This window comes from Sorex fumeus, unplaced genomic scaffold (genome assembly GCF_029834395.1).
Source record: "Sorex fumeus unplaced genomic scaffold, SorFum_2.1 ptg000232l, whole genome shotgun sequence".
Taxonomy (NCBI): domain Eukaryota; kingdom Metazoa; phylum Chordata; class Mammalia; order Eulipotyphla; family Soricidae; genus Sorex; species Sorex fumeus.
Window position 1 is genome coordinate 603,035 of NW_026606289.1, and position 13,331 is coordinate 616,365.

Genomic DNA, 13,331 nt, shown 5'->3' on the forward strand with positions numbered 1-13,331 from the left:
AGGCCTGCCGCGAGCAGCTCTAGTCACACGCGGTGGGAGGAGGGGCGGCGTTCTCGGAGCGGCCTGTGGCATTCCCAGAGGAGCCGATTGGGGCAACAAGTTGGTGCCGGAGAGGCAGCTGGTGGGGAAGACGCAGACAGAGGAGGGAGGGAATGAAAGGCGACCCGAGGACCCAGCTGGGGCAGAGCCTCTTCCTGCTTTCTCCGTCCGTCCGGAGCCTCCAAAGTGGGGGGAGGGCCAACAGGGGCGGGGCCAGGGGCGGGGCCAGGAGTCTGGGCTCGCCCAGATGTTAGTGACTAACGCCTATCCGTTCTCTCGCCTCCTTCCCCACCCTTCCCGCTTCCCTCTGCCAGTGTCCCCACCCCTGGCTCCTGCCCGCCAGCTTGCGTCCCTCCGGGCCAGGCCTGAGCTGAAGCCGGCCGGCTGCGCCGTGCCGAGCCGCCCGCGCCACCAAGAAGATGGCCGTGGCGCTGCGGTACTTGTGGCCTCTCCTGCTGTGCAGCCCGTGCCTGCTCATCCAGATCCCCGAGGAATGTGAGTAGCTGGAGGAGCCGCGGCGCCTCCCGTGGCTGCCGCCCTGGGTCCGCTTCTCCTCCTGCCTCCCTCCTCCGAGTTCCGGGCTCGCTTCCCTCGCTCCTTTCGTGGGCGGGAGGGACGCAGGGTGCTGGCTGCGAGCCTTTGGGTGTGTCAGCACCACGGACAGAGGCGCGGGCGGCCGCGCTCTGGTTCAGCACCGCGGACAGCGGCCGGGCGCGGGGCCCTCCTCCTCTTCCCAGGGGTGTGGCAGAGGGAGCGAGATGCCTCCTCCGGCCTCTGGTGGCTTCTCCCAAGACCTGGGTTCCAGTGTCGCTTCCTTTTGGACTTGGATAGTGCCATCCCAGCCCTGCTCGGGAAACTCGACGGAAAAGGAGCCTTTGCAGAGGCCTTGAGATTTGGTTGAATTTCTTTGGTGTGGATGGCGGGGGTAGGGATCAGGGGGCCGGGAGGGGTGTAGCAGGACACCTGTGAGTAGCTGTGGCTGTCTGTGTGGGAACTGATGTGTGGTGCGATGTATGTGTGGGTGGCTGTGTGGGGATACGTGTGGTGGGATTTGGGCGTGAGCGTGTGACGGGATTTGGGAGTGTGTGTGTGTGTGTGTGTGTGTGTTGGGACTTGGGTGTGAATGTGTGTGAGGTTGAATTTGGCCATGAGTGTGAGAGTGTGACATCTCTGGCATGTGCAGATTTCCTGTGTGGGGAAATAGGTGAGTCACTCCATCTGGGCCTTGTGGTCAGGGTGTGGAGGGCTATTATTGCCATGTGATTGCCAATCGTGAGTGTTTCCGGGACCAGTACTCCGATGGTATTTTCTCCTGAAGGTGAGCAGAGATAGAAACACAGACATGGTGGAGAGGAGTCTTGTGTTGCATGTGGCCAACCTAGTTTGGATCCCCGGCATCCCATCTGGTCCTCTGAGCACCGCCAGGAGTGATTCCTGAGTGCAGAGCCAGGAGGAAGCCTTGAGAGTGAGAATGAGAGTGAGCGAGAGAAGGGAGAAGGGGAGAGGAAAAGAGAGATGGAGAGAGAAAGAAACCCAGTCTATGGCATTCTGGGGGAGGGGGGTCATGTGAGGGTTAGAACCTGCTTCTCTGCCCCAATCCTGTCCCCTTCTTCCCCTGTCCCGTTTCTGGCATTAGGCATTGGGGTCCAGCCAGGTCTTGGGGATTGGAGGAGGGCAGATGCATCCAAAAGTTGGGGATTCCTCTCTCCTTATTCGGCTTTAGGCCACACCCAGCAGTGTTTAGGGGCTACTCCAGGCACTGTATATGGAGGTCACTCCTAGGGTGGACTCGGAACCATAGGCAGTGCCAAGGGTGGGCCCCAGCCTCTTGCCCTGCTCATCGCAGGTCTCTCTGGCCTGGGGAGGCACAGCGGAAGAGCAGCTCCAGGTTTGTGGGGGAGATGCACGCCCCTCATTCCATGGCGGTCCAGGGAGGCTGGGTGCCCTGAAAGGACACACAGGAGTCGCAGACAGGAAGCGAGGACGTCTGGCACAGCACACATTCACACTCAGTTCAGATGGACGCCTCCGCTCAGATGCAGGGGCACCTTTGATGCCTGACCCTGGGCGGCGTCAGCGGGGGTGTCAGTGGGGGATGCAGGAGGAATTGGGGGCCAGGAGGGAGAGCGTCAAGAGCATTGGCCCAGCATCCCCTGAGCCTCAGGAGATGCAGCAGTGACCTGATACCTCTCTAAGGACTCCTGCCCCCCACCTCCGGTGGCCTCCCTGCTTTGTCCGCCTCTGTTCCTTGGGCTTGCTTCTGTCTTGAGCTTGGCCTGTGGGCTCCAGCCCAGCCCCAGCTCAGGGCTCTCTGCAGGGTCTCTGGGGAACCCCTTCTGTCTTCAATGGAGACCAGACTTGCAGTTGCCCATGGGTGCCCTGCCTGTTCTGCCTCTCCCGTCTCTGTCTGGTCTTGGGATGGCGGCTGCGGACCTGGCCTCTGCTCTTCCACGCCAGGAAGCTTGGTGGCAGGTTGCGGGAACAGGGCTGAAGGCAGGAGGGAGGACAGCTGGGCAGGGATGGCTTCCGGGGGGGAGTAGCTGTCCGGCTAATTGAAAAAGGAGTTGTGCTTAATTGGATTAGGAGGCGGGGGTTGTGGTCTGCCCTCTCCCCCCTCTGCACCCAGGGTCTGTCCAGGGCTTGGGAGTGTCCGTGACCTTCACAGCTCCTGGCCGGCCTGGGCCCCCCAGAGTCCTCTCTGCTGCCCTGTGTCCTGCCCTCCCCTTCCTGGGGTCTGCCTGTGCCCCTGCGCCTCATTCTCTGTCTCCTTTCCTCTCGCTGCCTGGATCACAGATAAAGGGCACCATGGTAAGTTGTGGGAGCAGCACGGGGAGTGGTGCTAGGTGCTAGGTGATCTTGGTCTCTGCCCTGCCATCTTCTCTGGTACCACTTTCTGGGGTGCCCCTGGGAAGGGTGTGGCCTGGCCTACTGCTCTGTGCCCACATTTACCCCTTCTCATGTGGCACCTGCCTTCCCCCACTCCCCTTCACTGTCAGGGGTCAAGCGCTGGGGCCCTGGGCTGAACAGCCAGCTTGACGCCCCTCCCCGCCTTGTTCCTAGTGATGGAACCACCTGTCATCACCGCAGAGTCCCCACGGCGCCTGGTGGTCTTCCCCACAGATGACATCAGCCTCAAGTGCGAGGCCAGAGGGAGACCCCAAGTACAGTGAGTGGCTGCACCACACACCCCAGTCCTGTGCCTCCAAGTCCCGAACATCTGCCCCGCACCCTGGCCACACCCTGGTCCAGCACCTCCAATCCCCCTGTGCCCCCAGGTTCCGCTGGACTCGGGACGGTGTCCACTTCAAGCCACACGAGGAAGTGGGGGTCACTGTGCACCAGTCACCCCACTCGGGCTCCTTCACCATCACAGGCAACAACAGCAACTTCGCACAGAGGTTCCAGGGCACCTACCGCTGCTTTGCCAGCAACCAGCTGGGCACTGCCATGTCCCAGGAGACGTGGCTCATGGCTGAGGGTACGGGGCCTGGCGGGGGGCCTGCTGCGGGGATGGGCTGGATGATTCAGGTCCCGCCTCAGCCCCTACCCCGGTCTATCCAGCAGGCCGTCTCCCCGCATACCGGCTGGGGCTCAGACAGTGACTTGGCGGACAGCTTGTGTCTGAGTCTCTGCTAGCCCTGGGCTGGTGTTCCGTGTCCATGTCCCTCCCACCCTTGGTCATCTCTGTCCCACTCCCCCTCCCTTCTCTGCCCCCCCTACTCCTGCCTCTGTCCTGGCTTGTCTGTGTCGCCCTGTCCCTGGGGTTTCCTGCCGCATTCTACCCTCCCTGGCGCGCTTCCCCCACCCGGCCGTTGCCTTGGGAACTGTTGCCATGGCGCCGTGTCAGGGTGATGGAAGGGTCTGACTCCAGCATCCCTCCACAGTGCCCCTTCCCCCACTGCCTCTCCTTGCCTCCCTGCACTGGGCCTGGCCTGGTCTAGCTGTGCTGTGGTCCTCTCTGCTCCCCCAGGACAGCCCCCGTCCCCCTTTCCCTGACCCCGCACGGCCTTCACCAGGATCGGTCCCTTCCAGGTGCCCCCAAGTGGCCCAAAGAGACGGTGAAGCCTGTTGAGGTGGAGGAAGGGGAGTCGGTGGTTCTGCCCTGCCACCCGCCGCCCAGCGCAGAGCCACTTCGGATCTACTGGATGAATAGCAGTGGGTGGCCCACAAGGGGCAGTCACCTGGGGTGGGCTGTTGTACTGGAGAGATGGGGGGACCCTCACCCTGCCCTCCTGTCTTGTCCACTGCAGAGATCTTGCACATCAAGCAGGATGAGCGGGTGACCATGGGCCAGAATGGCAACCTGTACTTCGCCAACGTGCTCACTTCGGATAACCACTTGGACTATATCTGCCACGCGCACTTCCCGGGCACCCGCACCATCATTCAGAAGGAGCCCATTGACCTCCGGGTCAAGGCCAGTGAGTCCTGGGATAGCACCCTAGCACAACAGGGAAGGTGTTTGCCTTGCCTGTGGATGACCCCGCTTCAATCCCTGGCACCCCATATGGGTCCCCAAGCCTGCCAAGAGTGCTCCCTGAGTGCACAGTGAGGGGTGACCCAAACACAAAATAGGCCAGTGAGTCTGCCCCGTCCTGGTCAGTCCTGCCGATCTAGAGGCCTTGAGCCTCTCCCAGCAGCGCCTCCTTCCCAAAGGAGGGCACCTGGAGCCCCGGGGACTGTTGGGCAGCCCTGTCACCTCTGTGCTCCTCCAGCCAACAGCATGATCGACAGGAAGCCCCGCCTGCTCTTCCCCACCAACTCCAGCAGCTACCTGGTGGCTTTGCAGGGCCAGCCTCTGGTCCTGGAGTGCATCGCCGAGGGCTTGTGAGTTTGCGCCAGGGTGGCGGGCTGGGTGGCGGGGCCCCAGCTGGGCCGCTTGTCCGTGACCTCCTTTCTGCTCTCCCCACCCATGGCTCCGGGCAGCCCCACACCCAGCATCAAGTGGTTGCGCCTGAGCGGCTCCATGCCAACTGACCGCGTCATCTACCAGAACTACAACAAGACGCTACAGCTGCTGAATGTGAGCGAGGAGGACGACGGCAAGTACCGCTGCCTGGCCGAGAACTCGCTGGGCAGCGCCCGGCACGACTACGAAGTCATCGTGGAGGGTAGGGGCCCATGGGGCTGTGGGGGGCTGTGCACGGTCCTGGGTGGGCCCTGCCGGCCCCCACTGCAGGTGGGACTCAGGCGGCTCCCACTCCGCAGCTGCCCCTTACTGGCTGCGAAAGCCCGAGAACGAGCTGTATGCACCGGGAGAGACAGCCCGCCTGGACTGCCAAGTACAGGGCCGGCCCCAGCCGCAGGTCACCTGGAGGATCAACGGCATCCCTGTGAATGGTGAGCTGGGACTGGGGCCCGGCAGGGTTTGTGGGGCATGGAGGTGCTCACCGTGGCTCACGGCTCGGGGCTCTGTGCGCACAGAACTGGCTGAGGACCAGAAGTACCAGATCCAACAAGGGCCCCTGAGCAACCTGGTCCTGAGCAACCTGAAGCCCAGTGACTCTATGGTGACCCAGTGTGAGGCCCGCAACCGGCATGGCGTCTTGTTAGCCAACGCATACATCTACGTTGTCCGTGAGTGTCACTGCCCAGCATAATCTGGCCCTGCACTTGTGGAGGGGGTGCTCTTGACACTGAGCAAGAATGCCCCTCCTAATGAACCAGGGAATTGGGGGGCACCCAGCAGACGACATCGTACATATAAAGGGAGCAAATGAGATGGGTTCTTGGGGGCTGGGAGTGCCCCGTTGAACCCCATGTAGCCCCCACTCCCGCCTCTGAGTCCCTGTGTCCCATGACTCTGTCCAGAGCTGCCGACCAAGATCCTGACTGCAGACAATGAGACGTACTTGGCGGTGGAGGGTAGCAGCGCCTACCTGCTGTGCAAGGCCTTTGGGGCCCCTGTGCCCAGTGTTCAGTGGTGTGTGCCCCGCGCGCTGGGGGGCTGGGCTGGGTGGGGGCCAGCGCCACGGGCTTTGAGCTGAGGGTTCCCCTCTAGGCTGGACCAGGAGGGCAAGAGTGTACTACAGGATGAGCGCTTCTTCCCCTATACCAATGGCACCCTGGGCATCCACGAGCTGCACATCAATGACACTGGCCACTACTTCTGCCAGGCGGCCAATGACCAGAACAATGTGACCATTGTGGCTAACCTGCAGGTCAAAGGTCAGAGTGCACTCTACCGAACCCCACTGGTGGCAGACCCTAGTGCCCTCGAGGCCCCAGGGTGACTGTTGCCATCCCTGCCCTCAGTTGCCACGCAGATCACACAGGGACCCCGGAGTGCCATCGAGAAAAAAGGCTCAAGGGTCACATTTGCGTGCCACGCTACCTTTGACCAATCCCTGGAATCTCGCATCACCTGGCGGTGGGGCGGCCGTGACCTGCAGGAGCTCGGGGACAGTGACAAGTACGGGCCGAGGGGAAGGGGGGAGGGGAAGCGGGGGCACTGGGCGTCCCAGGATGAACGTGCTCTCCCCCCAGGTACTTCATAGAGGACGGGCACCTGGTCATTTACAGCCTGGACTATAGCGACCAAGGCAACTACAGCTGTGTGGCCAGCACCAAGCTGGACACGGTGGAGAGCCGGGCCGAGCTCCTGGTGGTGGGTGAGTACTGGGAAGAACCGCGTCAGGGGAGGTCACCCATTCAGATGGGAGCAAGGCAGGGCAGCAAATGCACCTCTGCTGGCCCACAGGGAGCCCTGGCCCAGTGTCCCGGCTTGAGGTGGTTGACCACCACCTGCTGAAACAGAACCAGGTGAACCTGACATGGAGCCCCGCTGACGACCACAATGCGCCCATCGAAAGTAAGAGCCCCTCTCACAGCCCTGACTGTGACTCCATAGCAGTAGGCTCTCCGTCTAAGCTAGGGCGCGTTGGGGAATGCCAGACTGTACCCGCCATTCCCCTGTCTCCCCCTTGCCCTGTGCCTTGGCAGAGTATGACATCGAATTCAAGGATAAGGAAAGAGAGCCTGAGAAATGGCGCAGTCTGGGCAAGGTGACCGGAAACCAGACCTCCAGCATCCTCAAGCTGTCGCCCTATGTCCACTACACCTTTCGGGTCACCGCCATCAACAAATATGGCCCTGGCGAGCCCAGTCCGGACTCCGAGACTGTGGCCACACCAGAGGCGGGTGAGCCAGCAGGCTGGACTGTTCACAGTGCCTGGGGACATTGGTGTTGTTAGCTCGGGCGTGCTGGGGCCGGGAGGCATGGCAGCGCCCACCTGTCCCTTTGCAGCCCCTGAGAAGAACCCCAGGGACGTGAAGGGTGAAGGGAACCAGACCGACAACATGGTCATCACGTGGCAGGTGAGCACCCGCAGCCCAGCGCCCAGAGGCCAGGCAGGCCCGGCACGGCTGCCCACCCACTTCTCTCCTGCTGCCTCTCTAGCCTCTTGAGTGGATGGACTGGAACGCGCCACAGCTGCAGTACCGCGTGCAGTGGCGCCCACGGGGCTCCCGCGAATCCTGGCAGGAGCAGACAGTGGAGCAGCCCTTCCTGGTGGTCTCCAATACGTCCACTTTCGTACCGTATGAGATCCGGGTGCAGGCGGTCAACAGCCAGGGCAAGGGCCCAGAGCCTCAGGTCACCGTGGGCTACTCGGGCGAGGATTGTGAGTATCGGGCCAGGTGTAGGCCCTCGCCTGGCCCACGTCTTTCACGGAAAGGCCATTCAGCCACATGACCCGGCCTGCCTGCAATACCCCCATCGCACTGGCTTTTCTTCCATTGCAGGCTCTGCCTGGCCATCCCCATCCCCGCACCCACCCACCCCATCCCTCCTGGCGTGGGATTATCGACAGACTTTCAGTTGGACTCCCAGTTCAGATTTTCTTGGGGTGACAGGGGAGATGGTTCCCAGGGCTGGTGTGCGTGTTTTGCATGAGAGAGCCCCGGATTCGATCCCCCAGCGATTCCTGGGCACCGTCAGCTATAACCCCTCCCCTGCCAGATATTTTCCTGGATTCTCCTCGGGGTCTTTGCTATTTCTTCCCTGTATCCACAAGCTGCTCCTCAGTACTCTCCCCCGCCCATCCAAATCCACCGGCCCCACCTATGCCCTGAACCCTGTGGCCGCTGTTTGCAGACCCCCAGGCAAAACCGCAGCTGGAAGGCATTAAGATCGTGAACTACAGCACGGTGCTGGTCAGCTGGAAGCATGTGGAGCCATCGACTGTCAGGGGCCACCTGCGGGGCTATAACGTAAGCTCTGGGCACGGAGGCTGGGCTGGGGAGAGCATGCTCCTGGGCTCGCTGCCGGATGGGGCTCTCGTGCACCCCTGCAGGTGACGTACTGGTGGTTGGGCAGTCAGCAGAGGCACAGTAAGAGGCACACGCACCGAGACCACGTGGTGGTCCCCGCCAACGCCACCAGCGCCACCCTGGGGGGGCTTCGGCCCTACAGCAACTACGAGCTGGAGCTGCGGGTCTTCAACGGCCGGGGCTTGGGGCCTGCCTCCCAGCAGGTCTTCCAGACGCCTGAGGGAGGTAGGCTGTGCCCCTGGCTCTCCGCACTCTCCTCGCCCGTGCCCACGGGCCCGGGGAGTGTCCTGCTGCTTGTCTGTGCCTGCAGTGCCCGGCCAGCCAGAAGCGCTGCACCTGGAGTGCCTGTCAGACACCAGCCTGCAAGTTCATTGGCAGCCCCCGCTCCGCCACAATGGGGTGCTCACTGGCTACATGCTCTCCTACCAGCCCTGTAAGTGTGCCAGCTGAGGGATGGAGGCGGGGGTTGCCCGCGGTGCTTCTGAGGCGGGGAGCCCTAACCTCCTTCCTGCCCCACAGTGGATGATGGGGACCAGGACCAGCTGTCCTTCGACCTGCCTAACCCTGACATGCGCACCCAGAACCTGACCAATCTCAGCCCCCAGTTGCGTTACCGCTTCCAGCTACAGGCCACCACGAGGGAGGGGCCTGGCAAAGCCATCGTGCGTGAGGGTGGCACCATGGCCTTGTCCGGTGAGTAGCGGACGAGCGCAACCCCAGGAGGGTGTATCTTGAGCGCCTTGGGGTCTCATCTTCGTCTGTCTTCCAGGGACCTTGGATTTTGGCAACATCTCAACCACGACGGGCGAGAATTACAGCGTGGTCTCCTGGGTGCCCAGGGAGGGCCAGTGCAACTTCGGGTTCAAGATCTTGTTCAAAGCTATCGGGAGTGAGCATACAAGGGGGCTCAGGGGTGACGGGGCTTGGAGGAGCTAGGGGGGTCGCGGGTGCGGGAGGTAGGGCAGGGTGTGGGCTGGACTGAGGGGAGGGGTGTGGGGGGGCAGAGCATAAGTGGAGGGGCAGGGCATGAGCTGAGGGGTGGGGCGGGGGGCTTAGGGGCGGGGAATGGGGCGGAGCATAGGTGAGGGGTGGGACATGGGGGAGGGACCTAGGCAGAAGGGTGGGGCAGGTCGAGGCGTGAGGCGGAGCATAGGAGAAGGGGCGGGGCGTGGAGCAGCCTCCACCTGCCTGCTCTGGCCATCAGGTGAGAAGAAGGTGGCGGAGCAGGACGTCAGCTATAACCAGAGGTCGTACACGCAGCTGGACCTGCAGCCAGACACCGACTATGAGATCCGTCTGCTCAAGGAGAGCAGGATCCTGCACCAGATGACCGTGAAGACCAACGGCACCAGTGAGGCTGAGCCCCTCCACCCCCTCCCAGAACCAGGCCCCCCTTATTACTCTTTGCACCCCACTGCTGTGCCAGCAAGTATTTCAGCGGAGTGTTCTCGGCCCATCCCGGAATGGCCCCCGCTAGCTTCTGTGGCTGGTGTTGGCTTCGGGCCTGCCCTGTTTCTGGGGGCACGGGGGGTTGCGTGTCGCCCGCCGTGCCGACTTGGGGTGCCTGTGTGGTTCTTCCCCCAGGCCGGGTGCCGCTCTCGCCTGCTGGCTTCGCCACCGAGGGCTGGTTCATCGGTTTCGTGTGTGCCATCATTCTCCTGCTCCTTATCTTGCTCATCCTCTGCTTCATCAAGCGCAGCAAGGGCGGCAAGTATTCAGGTAGCCCCGGCCCGTGGGGAGCGTGGGCTCGGGGTGGCGGCGTCCCTGGGAGGGACGGGAGAGAGAGCTGGCCCTGTCCGTGTGTCTGCAGTGAAGGACAAAGAGGATACCCAGGTGGACTCAGAGGCCCGGCCCATGAAGGATGAGACGTTTGGGGAATACAGGTAAGCCGGGCGGCAGCAGGTGCACTCCCCACCCTGCATGCGTGGACGTGGGCTGACATGTGTGTCTCTCTCCCCCGTGCTGCCTGGGCGGCAGGTCCCTGGAGAGGTAAGGCTCTGTTGGCGCATCCCCACTGCTGTAAAGCCGGGGGGGGGGCTCTGAATGGGGAGCCCCAGACCTGCTCGTGCCTGGCCCCTCCCGAAGTCCAAGCTGAGAACCTTGAAGCGTGGAGTTGGGTGTAAATTCCCCCTCAAATTAAAAATTGAGATTCGGACTTCAGAGTCCCAGTACTGTGAGTAGGGCATTTCCTGGCATGTGGCTTCCCTGGGTTTAATCCCTGGCACCCCAGACATCCCTCGGCCCCCACCAGGAGTGATTCCTGAGCACAGAGCCGGGAGGAAGCCCTGCCGGCGTAGCCCCCAAACAAAACAGACCAAACTTGAAATTAAGAGCTTGAAAATCAACATAGCATGGCAGCTCTGCCCCTGCGTCCCAAGCCCCCGCGTTCCCCTCCCATGCCCCAGCACCTGCCACACTCGGCCCCCCTGCCCGGCCCCTAGTGACAACGAGGAGAAAGGCTTTGCCAGCAGCCAGCCATCGCTCAATGGGGACATCAAACCGCTGGGCAGTGATGACAGCCTGGCCGACTATGGCGGCAGCGTGGACGTGCAGTTCAACGAGGATGGCTCGTTCATCGGCCAGTACAGTGGCAAGAAGGAGAAGGAGGCAGCGGGGGGCCATGACAGCTCGGGGGCCGCCTCCCCCGTCAACCCCTCGGGGGCTCTGGAGTAGGCCCAGCCCCCCATCCTGATGCCTCTGCCCCCACGCCCTCTCCCTGCCCGCCCCCAGCCTCAGCCTGCCCTCTGCCCCCACGGTGGGAGCAGAACTCACTGCCTCAGATCCCTGCTGACTCCCCAGTCCCCACTTTGTTGCCAAAACCCAGCTGTACCCCTTCTTGGGCGCACTGCTTCGCTCCAGCTCGGGGGGGTCACCCACACATCAGGAGCCTTCAGGTGCTGCCTTGCCAGCCTTTGAGCAGAGGGAGGGGTCAGGGATGTCCTCCTCGGCCAGCCAGGCTGGGACAGAACTCGGTGCCCTCATCATATCTTTCCTCTGCTCTGAGCCGGATGGCACTGGGCAGACAGGCCTGGGCTGCCCTTGTCTCACGCTCCCGCTGCCCACGCACCCCGCGGCCAGCTTTCAGGAGCTCCGTCCACACGCTGCCTTCGGTACCCACCAGACAACATCCAAGTGGCCTCCATGTCACCCCGGCCCCTCCCAGCCGCCACCGCCCTGCTCCCCTCGGCCTCCTGCCCCCCAGAATGTAAATACATGTGACCTTGAACGTTTGGTGTCTCCCCGTACGCCAATAGTGTGTAGGCAGATGTCTGAGTCTCGCGGTGCTTTCTAGGTTTTATAGCGATTAGCTGTGACATTCCCATCCCAGGACAAACGCAGCTAGGCCGGCCCTGCGTGCACGGCTTTGTTTGCGTGCTGGGTTGGAGCCCTTGACAAAAGGCAGGAGAATATATATATATATGTACAGAAATAGCAGAATTCTAACAGCGAATAAAAACCTGGAAACAAGCAGTGACTGATGCCTCCAGTCATTGTGACGTTTTGAGCCCACCTCGTGGGGACAGCGGTCCCAGGCCCTGATGACCCTCCCTTGCCCCACAGGGTAGCCATAGAGCCTCTTCCCTCTTCAGTGTGACCCATGAAGGCGCCCATCTCTATACAGTCAAAAGCATTGCTTAAGTTCAAGGCTCTCCTCAGTGCTTGTAGCGCGCTGGGCTCACTCCTGGTATTTTTTTTTCTCTTTGGGCCACACCTGGCAATGTACAGGGGTTACTCCTGGCTCTGCACTCAGGAATCACTCCTGGCGGTGCTCGGGGGACCATATGGGATGCTGGGAATCGAACTCGGGTCGGCCGCGTGCAAGGCAAACGCTCTACCCGCTGTGCTATTGCTCCAGCCCCACTTCTGGTAATTCTTGTCAGCCTGGTACTGCTCAGGGTACCATGGCACGTGCTATGGAGCCAGGGAGCCTCTGTTTGCTGAGCATGTGCCCTCCCGCCCCCGTACTTTCAGTGACCGGAAACTTTCATGGGCAACAGTGGCCTAGTGGAGTTCCCAGGGAGTGGTCCCTGACACCCCCACAAATACGATCGTTAACCAGGCAGGCTTGGTGGTGCTGTGGGGTCATGTTGCTGAGTCCCCACCCGAGCCCTCTCCTAGGCTGTTTTTCACATTTAATTTGTTTTTCTCATGTACATAATTGCAACACCACACCCAACTTCATTGTACCCACCTCCCTCCCCCAAGAACCCCAATACCCGTTCCTTTGAGCACTTGCGCCCCCAACACACACAAACTCCGTTGGGTAGATCAGTTCTCTCACTGTGTTACTCTTGGCACTTTGCTGCTGCTCCCTTCCTGTGTGTCTCTAGGTCCCACACAGGAGACACACACACACACACACACACACACACACACACACACAGAGGTCACTCTGGATCTGTCCCTTTCTTTCTGACTGGCTTCACTCAGCATGATCTCCTCTAGTCCAATCCATGTTGCTGAAAAGTGCACAGTTGTGTTTTTTCCTTCTCTGGTTTTGGCTGTTTGGGCCCCACCCCGTGATGCTCAGGGCTCTTCCTGGCTCTGCACTCGGGCATTCCCCAGGCCGGCCGCGTGCAAGGCAAATGCCCTACCCTCTGTACTAACGCTCTGGCCCCAATTGTGTTCCTTCTTAGAGCTGCGGAGTATTCCATTACTTCAAACTACCACAAGTCCTTGCTCCACTCCTCCCTAGTTGGGCATTTGGGCTGCTGGTCTAGCTTGGCTGTGGCACTAAGCACAGCGATGAGCACAGGCGTGTGTGTCCTCCAGAATGAATGATTGTGTGTTGGGGGGGGATTGATGCTGAGAAGTGGGATCACTGACTCATCTGGGAGTTCTACTGCTATTTTGTAGAGGCTGAACTTTCCAGAGAGGCTGAACCACACGACATTCCCACTAGCTGGGTTTAGCACAACAGCCCTATTCCTAGACTTTGGGATATGTGCCATTCTCAAGGCATGAGATGACATCTCATTGATGTTTTGATTTCCATTTCCCTAATTCTAAGTAACAAGCAC

General features: G+C 61.4%; 1 protein-coding gene across 1 annotated transcript; it reads left to right on the forward strand.

The window, feature by feature from the left end:
• Positions 1 to 458: 458 nt before the first annotated feature.
• On the forward strand, positions 459 to 11,781 carry L1CAM (L1 cell adhesion molecule). Its single transcript, XM_056108737.1, has 27 exons — positions 459 to 534; positions 3,100 to 3,205; positions 3,315 to 3,517; positions 4,072 to 4,194; positions 4,290 to 4,460; positions 4,755 to 4,866; positions 4,966 to 5,150; positions 5,248 to 5,379; positions 5,464 to 5,616; positions 5,851 to 5,962; positions 6,041 to 6,207; positions 6,295 to 6,451; positions 6,526 to 6,650; positions 6,740 to 6,850; positions 6,982 to 7,179; positions 7,286 to 7,356; positions 7,439 to 7,661; positions 8,135 to 8,250; positions 8,334 to 8,535; positions 8,621 to 8,743; positions 8,830 to 9,003; positions 9,080 to 9,199; positions 9,515 to 9,661; positions 9,895 to 10,029; positions 10,121 to 10,193; positions 10,288 to 10,299; positions 10,752 to 11,781. Exons 1-27 carry the CDS (start codon positions 459 to 461, stop codon positions 10,981 to 10,983), a joined length of 3,759 nt encoding a protein of 1,252 aa, XP_055964712.1. The 3' UTR covers positions 10,984 to 11,781.
• Positions 11,782 to 13,331: the final 1,550 nt, after the last annotated feature.

Excerpts from the sequence above, each read along its gene's own strand:
- L1CAM (XM_056108737.1), top strand. The coding sequence starts at position 459 with ATGGCCGTGGCGCTGCGGTACTTGTGGCCTCTCCTGCTGTGCAGCCCG. Across the intron at positions 5,380-5,463 it reads CAACGGCATCCCTGTGAATG|AACTGGCTGAGGACCAGAAG; the intron begins GTGAGCTGGGAC and ends CTGTGCGCACAG. Across the intron at positions 10,030-10,120 it reads CAAGGGCGGCAAGTATTCAG|TGAAGGACAAAGAGGATACC; the intron begins GTAGCCCCGGCC and ends GTGTGTCTGCAG.